This window comes from Cucurbita maxima, unplaced genomic scaffold (assembly GCF_002738345.1).
Source record: "Cucurbita maxima cultivar Rimu unplaced genomic scaffold, Cmax_1.0 Cma_Scf00016, whole genome shotgun sequence".
In the NCBI taxonomy this organism is placed as follows: Eukaryota; Viridiplantae; Streptophyta; class Magnoliopsida; order Cucurbitales; family Cucurbitaceae; genus Cucurbita; species Cucurbita maxima.
In genome coordinates this window covers 822279-836517 of record NW_019272032.1, presented here as the reverse complement: position 1 = coordinate 836517, position 14239 = coordinate 822279, and the positions used below count along the sequence as shown (strand labels likewise).

The window sequence follows — 14239 nt, the reverse complement described above, 5'->3', positions numbered from 1 at the left end:
GCAAATTTATAGGGAACCTCACATTATTACACTTCTCTAGTTAATTATATTAAATTAATTATATATATATATTACCGAATTATATTATTTTTCTATTTTAATAAATAATGAATAATTTAAAATGGTTAGAAATTAGAACAAGAAAAAAAAAATTTTCAAGATTGAATGGATACTTTTTTTTCTTTTTACAATAATTGAATTGAATAAATAATAATAAATAAATAAAAAGCAAATACCAACTTTGTTGACATCATTGGTAATTCCCAACAGACATTTTTATTTTGTATTTTAAAGAAAGTAATTTTTTTTATTTTTTTATATACATATTAAAATTTATGTGAATTAGTTTAATAATTTTAATTATAATAATAAAATAAAAAACTCCATAGGAACTTATTATTTATGTATTTCTAAGAAAAGAAAAAAAAACACGTGTCATTAATTTTTAGTATTAAAAAAATAGGTGATTAATATTTTGCCTAATTGATTAGAGACATAATGAATGAATTAGGGAATAGGTTTGCAACTTTTACTATTATTAATGGTGATAGCTAAATTATGATACAAAGTATTTATTAATTTAATTTTATATTTTTCTAAAAAGAAAATAAAAATGTAATGATTAATGATTTGGTGGAGTACTTTTTATGATAATTCATAAATATTTTATGATTAATTACCTACTTAATTGAGTGAAAGGAAGAACACTAATTTTTTAAATGATTATCATTCTGAAAATTAAATCACTTTTACATCTATGATACGACCTAAAGATAATGGAGCCCGGTAAATAATTATTATCACATAAAGCCATTTTGGTTTTTTTTTTTTTTAATTGAATTAGGCTCACGTTAGCGAATAAGACAAAGCTCGAAAGTTCTCATTGTGGATTATAGAAGTAGAAGATTTCGTGTCGTGATGGATAGGTGTATAATGAGCTGAGTGAAGTAACTAACTATCGAGGCAGAGTAAGAACCATGTTTGGACGATTCCCTCAAACTAAGTTTGCAGCTTGTTTGACTTAGTCATGTTAAATTAATATGAGTTGACATCGACACGTGATGTATTTGGAAGAGATAGGTTGACTACGAACTATTAGGTCAACAGTGTTTGGAATTGAATTTTGTCGAATAATCAAAGTAAATCAAGGATAATATTACAACTACTAATAGTAACTTTATCAATTAACTATAAGTTATTGAGTAAAATTTGAGTTGATTTGTGAGATCTCAGGTTGGTTGGAGAGAAAAATGAAACATTATGATAAACGCCAACAATGCTGGATTTTGCAAAGCTATAGGTTCTCCTACAATCCTTTCAGACTTTCAAAAACAAAAAAACAAAAAAACTTAACGAATTGATTCACAAACAAAACCTTTTTGGTGTTATTATTTTTCAAACATTGCTTTAGGTTTGATGTTTAAACCGATTCATTAGATTAGTTTTGATCAAGTAAATTTTAGAGCGAGTCATATTGGAATCTAGGAGTGACCATCATAGATTTCAAGTTCAATCTAAGACTTATTCACCTTCTAACCAGCTTTGGGTTGGAATCAATTCGTTAAGTTAGCATTCTTTATGAAAGTTTGCAAGGATTCTAGAATGACTTCTAGCTTTTCAAAATCCAGCATGGTTGGAGTTTATCACATTTCTTATAAATGTGTGGAAACCTCTCCCTAATAGACGCATTTTAAAATTGAAAAGTAAGGGCTAAAATAGATAATATTTTTTAGAAGTGAGTTTGGATTATTACAAATGGTATCAAAGCCAAATATCGGGTGGTATACCAGTGAGGATGTTGGGATCCCAAGTGGGTAGATTGTGAAATCCCATATCGATTCGAGAGGGAAACGAAGCATTTCTTATTTGTTAGAAGTGAGCTTAGATTTTACTTGCTCGACATTGAAATAACTCGAAAGTCTTACACGAACATCATTAATAACTTCTCGATAAAGTTACCTATGATTCAAAATATCACGGGACCAACTTTATTTTCCCGAAAAGAAGGAAACAAATTCCATTCGAAGCCGTATAAGAAATTAAAAAAAAAACAAAATTATATAAATTTGAAGAAGATAGGGAGAATGATGAAAATGGGGGGGAAAATGAGAAGGGAATTATTAAAGGAGGTCCCAAATGGAAAAGAAAAATAGAACTAAAATGCAATTAAGAGGGTCCATAGGGACTTTTTGATAAATATTTTTGAAAATGAAAATCATGGGATGGGATGGGATGTGTGGGAGAGGGCAAAAAAGTCAAAAAAGTTGTGTTCTTTTTTTTTTACCTAAAGCATATCATTTTGTCTCAACTTTAGACTTTAATACATCTAGTAAGCTCTTGGGTCTTTCTCACCTCAATAAATAATTTATTTTAAATATTATCCACATAATTCATAAAAAAAAAAAAAATTATTTTGTAATTAATTTATGAATTAAATAGATACTAGCAAATTTTCATTAATAATAATAATAAATTAATTATTCCATAGACCAACACGAGACAGACAATGTAAGATTGTTTTAAACCAATCATATTTAATTTTAGAGTTTTTACGATTGAGTGATCGGTAATAACTATTAATTTATTTTTAACCAACGTATTTTCAGGGTCACTTTCATTTAGATATAGTCTCAGTTCATTCATACATCTTTCATTTGAACATTACGTCAATATTCGGACTTAAATAATTTATGGGTTTGATTTTTTTTTTTAACTATTTTAGATAATTAATATGTTCATGAAATAATTTTATTTATTTATTTATTTTGCAAGTTTTAAAGAATGGGACCAAATTGATGATGAAGAATAGTGAAATGAAGTAATTAATAATTTAAAAAAAGTCAAAATTGTAGGTCGGAATTATTCAATAGGAAATCCTAACCTACCAGTTTTTAGGGTTTTAATAATTTTAAAATCATGTCACTGTATATTTTTACTGCCAGAAAATTACCAAATAAAAGGCCACAATTATTAATAATAATGGGCTTAACTGAAAATCCAGGCCCTACCATTTTTTTAATTAAGAATATTAAAAATTAATGAAATTATTTTATAATTTTTTTTGAGCCAATGGGATTTACCCTTTGATTAATATATATATATATATTTTGACTATTTAAAAAAAAAAACACATAAATTTTTTATATTTAACCTTATAAAAATTTTAAATTAAATAACGTGAATGTTTGATTAATCCACACACCATTTTAGTGTGAAAGTTATCTTATTTATAATCAAATGAATTACAAGAATATGGAAATAGTAATAAATGGAAATAACAATAAATGGAAAGATACCGATATTTGCCTTATAATAAAATATAATATATATGGTAAACTATAATTTATTACTAAATATCCTTAACACCCCACCACAAGCTAAGCATCGGATTTTAAACAAATGTGAAGCTTGAATCTAAAAAATTCAAAGAGATTGAGAAACACTTTTCATGAAGATGCTAACAACTCGGTCCTTGGCCATAAAAAATTGCAGAGGGATCGCCGCTCTGCGGCGATGCTGCCTTGGCTTCGGCGAGAATATGTCTAACCCATGAAGAGGGATTGTCGCTTAGCGACGATGCTGCCTTGGCTCTAGTGAGAATATTTCTAACCCCAAGAAGTAGAAGGGGAAACCTAGAGCAAGGGACAAAGACAATGTTGAAGCCGGAAGAGTCGCCACATTGGGCGAAGGAGCCAATTTTGGCGAGAAGGGAAGTCGAAAGAGTCGCCTCATCGGGCGAAGAAGCCAATTTTGGCAGGAAGGGCGGCAGCAACTTGGTTGGCGAATAGGCCAGTGCGGCACCCAGATTCCGAAGGTAAATCTCTGCAAAAGGTTGATAGGTTTAGGTTAGGGTTTATGTGAAGGATGAATGTTGATTGGGAAGAAAATCAGAGAGACTATATTGGCCAAGGGGAAAACCGATTTGGTTGGAAAAGGTGAGGTTGTATGTACAGAGTATGACGAAAGGTGATTTGGAGGTCAATAGGGTGGAGCAGAAGAGTAATCAATCGGCTCCGACTACGGCAGCCATGAAGACTGCCCCTGCGGCGTCAAAACCAGCAGGGGTGGTAGAGAAGAAGATTAGAGGATTCAAAAGCCATTGAAAAGAAAGGATCAGGGTTGTTAAACCGAAATGGCTCTGATACCATGTGAATGTTTGATTAATCCACCATACCTAAATGGTGTGAAAGTTATCTTATTTATAATGAAATGAATTAGAAGGATATGGAAATAGTAATAAATGGAAATAACAATAAATGGAAAGATATCTATGATAATAAGACAAATATCAAATATAATATATATGATAAACTATAATTTATTACTAAATATTCTTAACAAATAATAAAAAATGGCTCGTAACTTGATTGGTAAATATAATCTTCTCTTTTTTCGTGGTAAAAATTTTAAGTGATTTTTTTTAATGCTTGAAAATGTTGTTGTCACTCTTGTCCTTGTATTCGAGTGAAGTTGGGATTCAAATTATTAAGACTAACTAATTCGAACCCAAAATTCGAAAGATCTCGAACTGTTTTGATTTGGATGAGTACGTTTAATATAATTAGCTGATTTGTAGAAATTACACGGTAAACGATCAAATAGTTAGCTACCAAGGTGAAAGAGGAGCTCGAGGTTAGTGTCAGAGGTGGTGTATGTATTTTATTCTTGATTTGATTTTGGGAACACGACAATGGTCTATGAATTGTTTAAACTGATCACAGGCATACGAACTGGCTGATTAGGGTTTCTATGTATCGGTTAGAGTCGAGCTAGACAACGTTAATGTAGGGCAAGTAATGAACGAGGGGAATCAGTAAATTTTTAATATTCGCCATTTTAAAAAAATATTTTGTAGGTAAAAATATTGTTTTTTCTCCTAAAAAAATTGAATTTGATGTATTATATTATTGTTTTGTTATCATATTTACTAAAATAATTGTTCATATCTATATTCTTTTAGAAAAAAAATATGAACTATGATATAAAAATGATTATTTATTTATTTATTTTACTTTAATATTTTTAACCAATCAAATTTCCCTTTTTCCGAAAATATATATTTTCTATGAGTCCACAATAAATTGTTAAAACCCTAAAAATTGTGCCCTTCGTTAGCAATTTGCCCCGCTGGTTTTTAGGGTTTATCAAAGGGCTTTAAGCGTCGATTTCCCTCCGCACTTCGAGCAGCTGGAAGCGACGGTAGAAAGGTTGGCATTTGATTCTAAAAACATTTTCATTCTTCGATCCAAATCGGTAATCCGTTGTTGCTTCGCTTCTTTTTATTTGCCTTTGCGCTTATAATCATGTTTTGGTTTTGTCAGTTTGGTGTTAGTGCCTCAGTTGTCTCGATTTTGATTCGTAGTCTTTGATTGTGTGAAAATGTGTAGTCATTAATTTTGATTATAATTATTTTCTTGCTCTTCTTGTTGCCTCGTATGTTATTATATCGTGAGGATTATTGTTCACCGTCCCTCTTTAGCTGGTATTAAGTATATTTTGTATGGCATAGTTTTCATGTCTTCAAATGATGAATAATGCTGTCATAATGCTGAAAGTAATGTTTGCGTTGAATCTTTAGGTCATTTTGTCGACTTGATAATTGAATAGTTAGTCTGATTTTTGAAAAGATCATTTTTCCTCGAGATGTATTGCTATTTAATGGATGATACTAACGGAATTAAATCTAGAACTGTGGCTGTCTTCCTTCAATGCGTGCATTGGGTTATATCGCCTATGAATTAGCAGGTCTAGAGGTCTAACCTTAACGATGATCATCGTTTTCGATAGGTTTTAATGGGTGTATCAGATGAAAAGGATAGCTTCGTAAATGAGGATACCATGGAAGATGATGATCTTGATAGTGAAGATTCTGATTTTGGATCTGAATCTGAATCTGAGGAGGAAGAGGATGTGAAATTGTCTGAACCGTCGAAGAATGCAATATATAATGCCGATGGTCTTCTTGATAAGCTTGGAGACATTAGCTGGCCCGAAAACGTGGGATGGATACACAAACTCTCTCTTGATATTGATCAAGAAAAAGAGGTAGATGTAAATGATGATCTAGCTAGAGAGCTTGCATTCTATACACAGGCTTTGCAGGGAACAAGAATGGCCCTTGAGAAGTTCCAATCTTTAGGTCTCCCTTTTCTCAGGCCACCAGACTATTATGCAGAGATGGTGAAGACGGATACCCACATGGTAAAAGTGAAAGGCCGGTTGCTAATGGAACAGAAAAAGATGGAGGAGGCCGAGGAAAGAAGGAAGGCTAGAGAAGCGAAGAAATTAGCTAAAGAGATTCAAGCTCAGAAGCTAAAGGAGAGGGCTAAACAAAAGAAAGAGGAGATTGAGTCTGTTAAGAAATGGAGGAAGCAGAGGCAGAAGAGTGGTTTTTCTGATAAAGGCGGTGAGATGGACTTATTGTTTGAAGATGGGAAGGCGTTTGATAGGTCTGGTGGTAAGAAGAGGCCAGGGGTGTCTCCCGGCGATCGCTCCGGAGGGAAGGCAAGACATGGTGGAGGTGGAAAAGGGAAAAATCCGAAGAAAAGAGATTTCAGAGATTCGAAGTTCGGATTCGGCGGGAGGAAAAGTATGAAAAAACAAAACACAGCTGAGACAACAAATGATATTAGGGGATTCAACAATGGCAGTTTGTCAAGCAATAAAAGAAGGAAGAAGTCATAGATTAATGCAGTCAGTCAGTCCTTTCAAGTTTAGAGATGGTGGGTATTGTTGTGGTCAAACTATAGTTTTACTTTTTTGAAACTTTCATTCTGTAAACCAAGATCATGTAAACTTGAGGCTGTTAATTTGTGTTTCTTTTTTAAAAGTACTAAGTTTGGTAGTTATTGTTTTTGTGCAATTATGGTTTAAACTTCTATAAACTTGTGTTGTATAAGCTTTTAGGTGACTTGCAACTTGACCTCTAGAGTGCTATGAATTAAATCGAAGATCAATTACTTACAAAATGCAAGTGTTAGAACTACAATGTTTTAAGTTTCGAGACCTATTAAGTACAAAAGTGAAACTTATTAGATGCTCTTTTAACGTTCTAATTTATGAACACAAACTTAAAATGTAAAGTACACTTATAATTGAACTAACATCTACGCATAGACCCTAATAGGCTTTAACAAACGGGTGGATAAAATATTATCGAAATACTAAGAGATTATTGTAAATTCCAAAATGAAGATGGGTAAACATGTAGAGAATCTCCATATTTCATTTCATATCTAAATTTGAAATTCATTAAACAAAACAGTTTGACTTGACTTTAAAAAAGCCATTCAACTTGCTTTCACAGCACATAATTGGTCTGCTTCCATAACAAAAAGCTTCCTCGTTACACTTCCCACATTACTAAACCTTATAAATACCAAAAAACAAGCTGCATTTCCCTTCCATCTCCCTCTCTTGCTCCAATTCTCTCTATCAGTTCTAAGTTTTAACCAAAATTTTCAGCCATGGCTGATTCCATTTTGGAACTAGCTGCCGAGGCGGCTTCCAGCACTCTGTTCATCTTCTGCATCTTCAATTTGATCATTCTCATCATTCTCTTCACCTCAAGACCAGTCTTCTCCAGTTCTGATCACCAAAATCATGATGATGTGCCTCTTTCAATCGTCATTCACAGCAACACAAATGCAGAACAGAATTTCATGCTTCAGAAAAATGCCACAGTTGATGTGTGTGCAGTGACAGAGACCCTAAATGAACCAGACTTCAGCGACAGTGTTGAAGGGAGTGGTGATGATCATGAGGACAAGGATGAGGAAGAGGACGAGGACGAGGACGATGAGGATTTCAAAAGAAGAGTGGAAGAGTTCATTGAAAAGGTTAACAGTGGGTGGAGAGAAGAAAGACAAAGAACCTCGAGATTGGTCGAGTAGTTGGGACATTCATGTCAGTTTCCGAAAACCAATCAATCAACTCGAACCAATTGAATCGAATTCCATTTGTTTTCCAGTACTCCCACCTAGCCAAACAAGAACTCCGTCACTTTTACCTGGAAGTAGAGTCTTGTCTCTATTCTGGGACATGTACGGTACGCAATATGAACATACGATACAGGCATAAGAATCAAGGAGGTTCAATAAAAAACAGCTTCGAGAAGATGTATTTCTCTAGTGTTTGATTCAAGGACGTGAATATCCTTAAGACTGGAATATTCTCTTTACAGTCATGCTATAATACTTCTAATCATTTAAATCCTGTAACAAGAAAATAAGAACTTCTGGGCATCGATTCTAGTACGTTTGCAGATTTAAGTATTAGCTAAGAGTGTTTAAATCTGCTTTAATGACCATCTATTTTACTGAACAGAGTAAACGTTGAATGCATGGTGGGCTACAGCTTAATAATGGGAAAGTTACAAAATTGGCCGAGGCCTCAGATAAGTGAAGATGTCAAGAATAGATCATTGGAAAACAGTCTTTGAAATTGAACTTAATGTTATTATTTCAGATACAGAGAATTCTAGAACATGAATAATTTACACAAATTCCTACACTTAAACTGCTATAACGTGAAGTGGGATACAACACACGAGATCCTACATGCTGAGAACAAACAACAAATAAGCCTAATGATCAAACTCCTATCTATTAGGCTTAAACTCCTATCTAGAGATGTTACCTGATGACGACAGATACGTCAGTGGTTTAAACACTCTTAGTTAGCCCTTCACAGAATCAATGAGCTCATACCTTCACAGAATCAATGAGCTCATACCGCTGATGATCAAGGTTGAGAAAATGTCAATGCACCAGCAAATGTACATGAAAGATTCTAAATGCAGGTGATGGCGATCAACAAGATACCTCATGGTTTGAATGGTTGAGGACAACTCTTGTTTCTTCTGGAGAAGGTGGTTTTTCGTTGACTGGTGAAGTTCTAAAAGCTGGATTTGGGTCAAAAGAATCTGTTTTATCTCCTATGAGCTTAATAGCGGGAGGAGGTGAAATTGCATTTGATGTAGGTTCCATCCTGCTCTTCTTTGGTTTATTCTCCTGTTGATGGCCTGGTGGTTGGAAACTGCCCACAACCACCTGGCGACCATGGAAGGCAGACAATTTATTTTACCACAACATAACTATAGAACAAAACAGAAGCATAACCAATTATTTTGCCAAGGTACAATTGTATGTATTTACGTAAGTTATATTTTCTTCAAAATCGAACTCTACATATATGTATGTTTATATTTTTACAAACAAACTACTATTAAAACAAATCATGGATTTGTGCCTCTGGGTACTGAACTTACGCCCTTATAAATTTGACTCATTTGGAGAAAATAATACCTGCACTGGACCAGCTGCTATTAGCATGCCGGAAAGTCCTCCACCCATTACTCGGCCATCTGGGCAAGCCAAAGAGACACTCATCCCTCCGGATCGGCTCTTTGTTCCACCAATCTTGGAAGGCATATATGATCCAGATAACGAAAGTATCTCAAATCGACCCTAATAATCATAACAGTTCGTGAGGTTCCTCTATAACTAATGCTACCATGACAGTTGGAAGATAAGATGCAGGGATAAAATTGCATAGATTGGCTAATAGTAACAAGTAACATGCGATAAAAGAGTTCACAAGTTTGACTTTTGAGCAATCATGGATGCAAGAAAACTTGGCATCAAGATCATTTGAAATGTTTTGAGGCCATATTCCAGAAGATAAAGAAAAATTTTCAACTTGGCTAACCATCAATTATGCTTCAAGAGAACATTTATTTCGATAGAGTTAATGTAAAACACTATTCAGATAAATGATAATTGCTACGCTCTCAAGAAAATATCTAGAATATGAGGAGTTTTTCCGTTTTTTTTTCCTCTTTACAAATATGTTAAAATTATGAGATAGTTGTCTTCTTGAAAAAATTTGAAAAAAGAACAATAAAATTTAGGGTCTCTTTTATAATTATTCTATTTTTGGGTCTGTTTCTAAAGAACAAGCTTATTTACATACAATTACCTACTTCAACCGGAAAAAAAAAAGAATCTTCAAATATTAAAAAGGGAAAAGAAAAAGAAAAAACAGTAACTTTCAAAGCATATTTTCATGTTTTTAACAATGTGAAATACAAAATAAAGAAATTTTGAGAAAACAAATTAATTTTTTTTTAAAAAAAAATAATGTAAAATTAAAAAATATATTTTTTTAAAAAAACTTGAAAGTAAAAATGAAATAATTCACAAACAAGGTTTTAGCTGCTCTATTTCTATTTCTTAACCAATAATTCAAATATTATCAAACACCAAAACCCGTATGGTAGCCTGTACCTTGAACATGCATTTAAAAAAATATCAACGAGAAAGAACAGTTAAAGACTAGAATAACAGCAACAGTCAGCTGTTACCAAGTGTGTTTTCTCAGATGGGGTGTTTTGATGGCTAACAACTCTGGCTTTCTGAATTCTCTGTACATTTAACATATGAAAAACTGAAAGCAGCAACTTTTTTTTAAAAAACAATGTACAAGTGAAAGCAGTTTTGGACACTTATTTGTCAGAAAAAAAAAGTTCAAATAAGCAAGAAAATTCTTATCACGCTGGGATTACAAAAGTTAGATTACAGGATTCACTAGGCTTGTGTATTCAAGGAAAAAGAGAGTGAAAAATCAAGGGAAGCACCTATAGGTCCTGCTGAGGTGGATAAGGGAGTTAGAGGAGCAAGAATATTGTTGAGTGGGGCTTTGTTGTGGAGAGCATCGAGTTCTAGATATCAGTCCTTATTTCATAATTCATAGGTTGTTCTTAAGAATTTATTAGTAAAAGAAATAAAGTTCAATATCCTAAAAATGTTCATATGCACGTATAACAATTAAAATGAAACATCGGAAAGAAAACAGCCAAATACACATTAGATCTCGGTGTAGTCGGATATATGACTCGGAGAACAAAAAATAAAATGAGTCTATGAAAGAAAACAGAGCATGGAATAAGCTATAAGATCAAACGTGCTCTCATTTTATAGAATATGCACGTAGTGGACCCATAGATTCATCAATACAAAGGATCTTAGATGTTATATGATCAAGGAAGGTGTGCTCTACCTCATATGTTAGAGTACCCCCAGAAGATGTTGACAGCCGAAGTGTGACATTTGAAACCAGACCATTAGCAGAGAGTATACAAATGGCCCGAGATCCTTGTTGAGAAAATGACATTACTTTCAAGTTAACATCCTAAAGGAGTAGAAAAAATTGTATGAGGAATAAGTAGCAACAATATATCAAGAATGAACAGAAATTGTGAGATCATTGCAATGGCAGATCACAGATAACTTTTGTAATTAATTCCTCCAAATTGTTTAACTGGTTATTGATGTTTAATCTGGTACGCACAAGCAAAGTTGCAGGTGGTCTTGGTAATTTTTTGCATAATTCAACAAATAAAATTTACTTCCAGAAGTTTCGTTTAGTATATCAATAGCAGGACCGGCGAAAACCCTTCTATTTCAACAAGCCAGAAACAAGTGGTCATTTGAGCCTCAAGATTTTCAATACTATCCAAAATTCAAGCAGGTTTAAATTTCACATTGAACAAATTCATTAGAGTGAAAACACATGATCATGCCCATGTCGTATTGTACGGTAACTCGTGCAATATAACACATCAGTTATATCATGACAGCTGCTGTTATCTCCCACACCAAATTGAATAAAATACAAAGAATCATGTTGCTAAACCATATTATTTGATCCAATACTAATTCACTAATGGCAGAATAGGTGCTCCTTGACAAGGGATTCTAAGGCTTACCTCACCAATATTAACAGTGATCACGTGAGGTGTGAAATCTGCTCCAGCAAAGAAGGCAACCTTGTTACCTGGGTAACAGAAGCATTATGTAAGAATGATGTGGAAATGGGATCAAATTTCTCCTTTTACAATGAAATTGCATCTGCATGACTAGGTCCAGACGTCGTAAATACCTAACTTCAGAATGTTTATTTAAGACATTAATTACAACTCTCACCATTAAATAATTTACAATCAAGCATAAATCAATGTTCAGATAGGTTATGCTTTTGAATGATGAAAAACACAAGTAATTATCTATTTTACCACAAAGGAAATCAGCCTAAATTCGAACACAACGCAAAACATATTTCCTGAAGATATCAATTCAAAATGTCAATGAGAAAAATGCAATTATATCTCATATCAGAATTCATACGACCGAGACATAAAACAAAAATCCTTCTTGGAAACTCTAATAACCCACCCCACAGTTTAGTACAGAAGGGCAACCAACTCTGATTTCCTAAATCCTGAATGCATGCTTTCATCTAGTTTAAATTACAATGGTTGAAAATTTAAACTTTTAGCTGGACTACATATCTGCTAACATTTGCATTTCACTGACTTAAAATACATCATTAGCTCGTAAATTTGAGCATCTTTTGTGGATAGCGTATCCTCTGTTGAGCCATACCTCTGTTTTCATGATATAAGGCATTAGTTTTCCATTTAAGGGAACAGAAAAAGGGAATAAAATGGGGTTTTCATGATTATTTATTTTCAATCAATTAATATTCACCTTCCTCGCTTCATCCACTACCAATTAAACTAATACTCCAGAATATCTTAATCAAGATGCTATAGATTTCAGATAATATAAGAATATTTTCCATATTCTTCAGTTACAAAAAAATGCACTAATTTCAATTACCTAATACCACCAACAGATAACAGTTACCCACATGCTCTAAATCATTTCATCTCCCAATTACAGTTTTTTCATTTGAAATTTCCAAAAAAAACTCTTTCCATAATAACGTACCATGCATTTTCCTTCCATTTTCTGTTCATTATAAGCAGCCCAGTTCGGAAAGTTTAATCCATGTTAGACTACAGATTTTCTGTTCATAATAAACAGCAGGTCACTCATCCAAACTCCAAACAATGGCTATTTTCTCAAAGGCTATCCCTATCCTAAGGAGGAAAGTTACCTCCATTTTCCAGAAAGTTACCTCCATTTTCCAGAAAGCTCCAAAGTCACTTTTGATCCATTAAGTACTATTTGCGGCAGATCTGAAGTGAACCCAACGATGCAGTCCACTATCACATCGAAACCCAATAAACAACCCCTCATAATTCTACGGTACAAAACCCACAAATATACGTTCAAAACCATCGCTTTCTACGCCAGATAACAAGACCGACCCCTCTTATCTTTTCCTGCAAGTACAGAGATTCTCTCACACTAATAAAGAGAGAGAGAGAGAAAAGAATATATATCGAAGTTTTACAGCTGATTTCAATTCATATTAGTTATTGCTATCAAACGGATCGGCACTCAAATGTAACAGTAAACACAAGTAAAGTAAACCAGCATAACAGAATTTCAAATGATCCAACGATTCCAACAGAATTTCAAATCAAATGATTCCAAATATATAGACCATTGATATTTTACCTGGAATCTCATAATCGTACTTCCGCGACTTCTTGAGCGATTCTACTGACCTCCCCCTTCCCCGTTTCCATCCCGGAAACTCTCCCGTCAGTGGAATCGATGATGAAATCGGCATTGGCGACAATGTTGGCACTACAGTTCCATCGGGTCCGTACTTTCTCGGCCTCCCTCTTTTCTTCTTTCCATCTGTACCCGCCAGCGTCAGAGCTGCTTCCACCGTCGCCGTCGCCGTCGCCGGCGGCGGAGGCGGAGGAGGAGGAGGTGGCTCGCTGTCCGTGCTTGTATTTTCAGGTCTCGAATCCATCATCCCGAAGCTATCTGGAGCTTGGCTCACTTTTAATGCAAATCCGAAATCAACACCCTCTTTCTCCTCCATTTTTACAGTCTAGAAGAGAAACTGGTTACAAAACAAAACTACGTAACCGATTCTTAAACCTCCATTCTTCGGTTTACCAAACTTCAGGTACAATATTTTACAAACACACCGACGAAGAAGGTTTCAATGATGAAGACGATGAAATAAGAACACAAAAACAGGGCCAATGAAGTGAAATGAAATCCAAAACCTATCACCAATCCCCAAAACCAAAACCTCCAGTAGAACTACTTGTAGATCAAGAACCAGAGCTTCCATACAACAACTTCAACTCAGTTTCTTCTCAGTATCCTAAATCTCCGCCATTACAGACCACTACTCAAAGCTCCAGTTTAGGAAAAATCCAACAAATCACTTACTCCAATAATCGTAAAAAAAAAAAAAAAAAAAAAAAAAAAAAAAAAAAAAAAAAAAAAAAAAAAAAAAAAAAAAAAAA

General features: G+C 33.8%; 2 protein-coding genes across 5 annotated transcripts; one reads left to right on the top strand and one right to left on the bottom strand.

Moving 5' to 3' along the window:
* The first annotated feature begins 5098 nt into the window (after positions 1-5098).
* LOC111490936 (probable rRNA-processing protein EBP2 homolog) lies at positions 5099-6898 on the top strand. 2 transcript variants are annotated; one of them, XM_023139595.1, is made up of 2 exons: positions 5099-5253; positions 5788-6898. In XM_023139595.1, exon 2 carries the CDS (start codon positions 5794-5796, stop codon positions 6682-6684), a length of 891 nt encoding a protein of 296 aa, XP_022995363.1. In that variant the 5' UTR covers positions 5099-5253; positions 5788-5793; the 3' UTR covers positions 6685-6898. The 2 variants fall into 2 exon arrangements, with proteins under 2 accessions (XP_022995363.1, XP_022995364.1); XM_023139596.1 differs by having other exon boundaries at positions 5099-5207; positions 5788-6883.
* A 372-nt stretch (positions 6899-7270) lies between these two features.
* Positions 7271-14223, bottom strand: LOC111490935 (AT-hook motif nuclear-localized protein 3). 3 transcript variants are annotated; one of them, XR_002719645.1, is made up of 7 exons: positions 13428-14223; positions 11768-11835; positions 11059-11190; positions 9306-9467; positions 8823-9050; positions 8638-8735; positions 7271-7587 (listed from the first exon to the last, which is right to left on the bottom strand). XR_002719645.1 is itself a non-coding variant. In XM_023139594.1 (6 exons), the coding sequence occupies exons 1-6, from the start codon at positions 13801-13803 to the stop codon at positions 8703-8705; spliced, it is 999 nt and encodes a 332-aa protein (XP_022995362.1). In that variant the 5' UTR covers positions 13804-14223; the 3' UTR covers positions 8423-8702. The 3 variants fall into 3 exon arrangements, 1 of the variants encoding a protein (XP_022995362.1); XR_002719646.1 differs by lacking the exon at positions 7271-7587 and adding an exon at positions 7600-7978; XM_023139594.1 differs by lacking the exon at positions 7271-7587 and having other exon boundaries at positions 8423-8735.
* Positions 14224-14239: the final 16 nt, after the last annotated feature.

What these genes read in the sequence shown, in the direction of transcription:
- LOC111490936 (XM_023139595.1), top strand. Translation starts at nt 5,794, where the DNA reads ATGGGTGTATCAGATGAAAAGGATAGCTTCGTAAATGAGGATACCATG.
- LOC111490935 (XM_023139594.1), bottom strand. Translation starts at nt 13,803, where the DNA reads ATGGAGGAGAAAGAGGGTGTTGATTTCGGATTTGCATTAAAAGTGAGC. An exon ending in GTACGATTATGAGATTCCAG is followed by an intron (nt 11,836 to 13,427) that starts GTAAAATATCAA and finishes TCTGTTACCCAG; the next exon opens with GTAACAAGGTTGCCTTCTTT. An exon ending in TCAACCATTCAAACCATGAG is followed by an intron (nt 8,736 to 8,822) that starts GTATCTTGTTGA and finishes CTTGATCATCAG; the next exon opens with CGGTATGAGCTCATTGATTC.